The sequence below is a fragment of the Rhinopithecus bieti genome, unplaced genomic scaffold (assembly GCF_001698545.2).
Source record: "Rhinopithecus bieti isolate Rb0 unplaced genomic scaffold, ASM169854v2 scaffold_6710, whole genome shotgun sequence".
Classification (NCBI taxonomy): Eukaryota; Metazoa; Chordata; class Mammalia; order Primates; family Cercopithecidae; genus Rhinopithecus; species Rhinopithecus bieti.
The window spans coordinates 152,397-156,046 of NW_016805362.1; the positions used below are offsets into that span (position 1 = coordinate 152,397).

The following is a 3,650-nucleotide window of genomic DNA, read 5'->3' on the forward strand; positions in this document are numbered from 1 at the left end:
TGGACCGGGACCGCCCGCGGCGGGGCAGGGCGGGCGCGCCCGGGCACGGCGGAGCTCGTGGGGCGAGGGCGGGGCAGTGCACAAACCCGCCCTCTCGTGGGACTCAGTTTCCCCGTCTGTGCGCCCCACATATTCGCCTTCCGCAGGTTCTCTCGCTGCGATTCGCGTCCTTCAAACTAAAGGAACTTTGCAAGGGGGCCCTGCGGCGTCTCCCCGCGGGAGCGCCCGGGAAAGTTCCTGCTAATCGCCCGACTGGGGGCCTGCCCGGGAGGCTCGGACTGGGCCAGGCAGGGACTGCAGGGGCCTCTGCGCAGACCCGGGGCGTTGGCGGCACCGCGGACCCCGGTCACGCGCTGGTTCTGCCCCCGGTACCCCGCATGCGGGACCCTGACCGCGGGGCCTGTGCGGCCGGACGAAGGCAGCGTCCGCGGAGCTGCCAGAAAGCCCGCGCCCGGATCCACAGTGAAGTGATAAAAGCAGAAAGCAGAAGTAATTTGAATAGAATCCTTCACACGTCTGATTCTTTTAAAAAGTTGTTGTGGGTGGCACGCGTGTCCGTACTCGCAGAGAGCTCAGGAAGCAGCTCGGAGGCTCGTAACTGGAGAGGGTGCAGCGGTCTCAGATGGGAAAGGGGTTTTCTCCTGTTTGAATTTTTCACCACGTGCATGATTATTTGGAAACACTTTTGTTATCAAAAATTTGATTTCCCATTGGAGAATCTTTGGTGCAGCCTTTGGGACAGATGCGAGTCTGAGAGTCATCAGGAGGGCCGAGGGCGACCCTGGAGGTGGGTCTGGGTGCCCAGGCAGCACCAGGCCTGTGGGCAGTAGTCCTGGGTCCACAATGAGCAGATGGGTACAGCTCGCGTCCAAGGACCTGAGAGGAGGCGGTTCGTCCAGCCCTCATCCGGAACCCTCAAACCTCCACCCCCACTCTGGGCAGAGGCATCCAGGGTTGGGTGGGCCAGCAGAGCTGACTTTGGGATAGAGTAGCAAGGGAGGGGGCTGGGGGCTTGGAGATTTTAATATTCTTCTGTATTTGGGTTGCTCCCTTGTGCACACGTTACTTTTCCAATACAAATAGTTTAAAAAGTAAACTCCAAATACTTATAAGCCCCCTCAAAGCACCTTCCAAATATGAACCTTGTTAATGTCCAAGGTCCAGAGGGGTCCTCAGAAAGGCCCAGGAGCCTGGGGCATGGGAAAGCTGTCGGGGTCCCCATGCTAACTCCCTGGACTCCAAACGACATTCCATAAAGCCAGGGCCTCATGGCTGCGAAAGGGAGGCCTTTACCCAGAATCCGTTTTCAGCCCTGGATCCTGGAGAGTTAGAGGCCTCTGCTGATGAGAAGCCCTGAGTTCCTGGCTAGCTGTGGTTAACCATAAAAAGTGCGGGGTGGGGATAATGATTTTCAAAGTCCATCAGCAAAGAAAGACTCTCCCCACTGCAGTCCTGGGGCAGACGGAATTAAAAGGACACGTGGTGGTGAATAAATTGGTGATAACTTATTTTTGTCGAATTCCCTTATTTTACAGAGGAGAAAACTGAGGGCCAGAAAGGATGACTTCCCTGAGTGTCAGCCACAAGTTGAGTGCTGGAGCCAGTACACCTTCCAAACTGGCCGTGCCTGCCTGCAAGCCCCATCCTCCACCATCCCTCTGAGCAGCCAGACTGCAGAGGGAATGAGCCGACCGAAAACAGTGTGGCTGCAGCTTCCCCACTGCTTTGCGGGAGGTGGAGGGAGTTTCTAAGCTCTTTCCCTGTCGGGGAATTAAGTAGCTGGGGGTCCCACTGAGTCTCCACAACCCTCTCACCCATTCTCCACCCCTTCCCCACCCCTTCCCCACCACACATACACTCTGCTCCCCCAGTGCTGAATAACTTGCATTTTCTGGAACATACCTTTCTGCTTATGGTCTCCGTGCCTTTGCCCACATCAACCCTCTTCCTGAAACACCCCTCCTCCTCTCCAGCATGGGCTAATGTGACCTAGAGAAGCAAGTAGGAACCCTGTCATCGGGGGACTTGGGTTCAAATCCCACTTCTGGTCCTTAAGTCTGTGACTCTGGGCCTTTAATAACTGGAGGAGTTTCATTAGGAAAATGGCAGTGACTGCATGTCTCCCTGGAGTGACTGATGTGCCACCCACAAGCTTCTATTTGGTCAGTGCTGGGTCCCATCGTCCCATCTAGCATGCTCCTCTTCCATCCTCATTCCCCCACTTAGTACCATTTCCTCTGCCTCCCACCCTCTGTGCTGCTGTTCCTCCCCTCATCACCTCCTCCCCAGGGCAGAGGCCCCATCTTCTTCACCCCTGAATGCCCCAGTGCCAGCACCGTGCTTTGGCAAGTTATTCAGCACTGGGGGAGTAGAGTGTATGTGTGGTGGGGGAGGGGATGGAGAATGGGCAAGAGGGTGATGGAGATTCGGGGGGACCCCCAGCTACTTAAAATTCCTGAGGACATGTTGGCTGAACTGAACCCACCCCTTGATGGTTCACAGCCTAGAAGAGGCATTTGTAACCACGGTAACCAGTAAGTGCAAGCCATGGGGCCACGTGGCTGTTCTAGAGAAGGAAGAGAGCACTACCCTGAGAGCCATGCTGGTGGCTTCACCAGGAAGGGAGTCAGCAGGGGGAGGACTGGGAGATCCAGCAGTCCCTAAGAAGCAGAATTTGCAATACCCAAGGTTTTAGAAAGAGCAACCTGGCAGGACCACTGCACAATGAGATCACAGGATCATCTCCCAGCTGTTAGTGCAGCTCACTCCACCTGCCCTGACCCAAGCACGGGTCGTGAAGAAGACAAGCAGCTCTACAGAGGGGCCTCAAGAAATTCTTTGAAACAGAGAGATCAAAGTCTTACTGGAAGGGTTGTGGGCACCCTGGACTGTCCACATGGGAGGCTGTTGGTGTGTGCGCCTACGTGTGTCCATCGGTGGGCACACGAAGAAGGAAATGGTAAGCCCATTGAAACCGGGCCTCGTGGACCCATCACTGACCTTCCGTTAGTCCTAACGTCCTCATATCTGGAGGTAATGCTTTCAACCTGCAAGCATTGCTCTTTCTCTCTTTTAGATTCTTCCCCGTCTGCTGCCATTTATAAAGACGTTTTCTTAAAAGAAGCATTTTTCTTTTGATACATGATGAAAACTCATTTCTCACTCACCAGGCCTTGGCACGGTATTCTAGAGAGGATTTTCCAGAGAAAAGGGGCAGTTTTGAAGCCAAACAGGCGAGTTCCCCAACATCCTCTCTGCAGCCCTCATTTGCAGCATTGAAGCTTCAGTTTCGAACAGGGCCAAGTCTATTCATGAATAATGAACAATGAAACACCACAGCTGCCAGAGCCTTAATCAGGAAACGAGGCTTCTGAATAGGAATGGAGCAGCCATGTTTGTGCTGCCCAGGAGGAGGAGGATTTCCCACTTTGGGCCTCTGTTCTCCCAAATGTACAAAGGACCCAGAATGCTCAGGGGCTCACATTGCCTTTCCTGAGTCACAAGATCTAAGATCTAAGGGGCTGTATTAAAAATTTTGGCTCCTCCTATAAGCTTATCCTATCACTCTACTGCTCATTCATTTCCAGGAGCTCTCCATGCCAGTAGAATGAAGTCCAAGTTTCTTACCCTGACTTCCAGTGTCCCCCATG

At 54.1% G+C, this 3,650-nt stretch overlaps 1 protein-coding gene across 1 annotated transcript in view; it reads right to left on the reverse strand.

The window, feature by feature from the left end:
* The window catches only part of HTRA1 (HtrA serine peptidase 1), a 54,821-nt gene extending 53,551 nt beyond the window's left edge, over positions 1-1,270 (reverse strand). Inside the window, exons 1-4 of the mRNA XM_017872231.1 lie at positions 1,128-1,270; positions 813-876; positions 562-598; positions 254-433 (exon numbers count right to left, since the gene is read on the reverse strand). Coding sequence (XP_017727720.1) covers positions 254-433; positions 562-598; positions 813-876; positions 1,128-1,270 — 424 coding nt within the window. The remainder of the gene's footprint in view (positions 1-253; positions 434-561; positions 599-812; positions 877-1,127) is intronic.
* Positions 1,271-3,650: the final 2,380 nt, after the last annotated feature.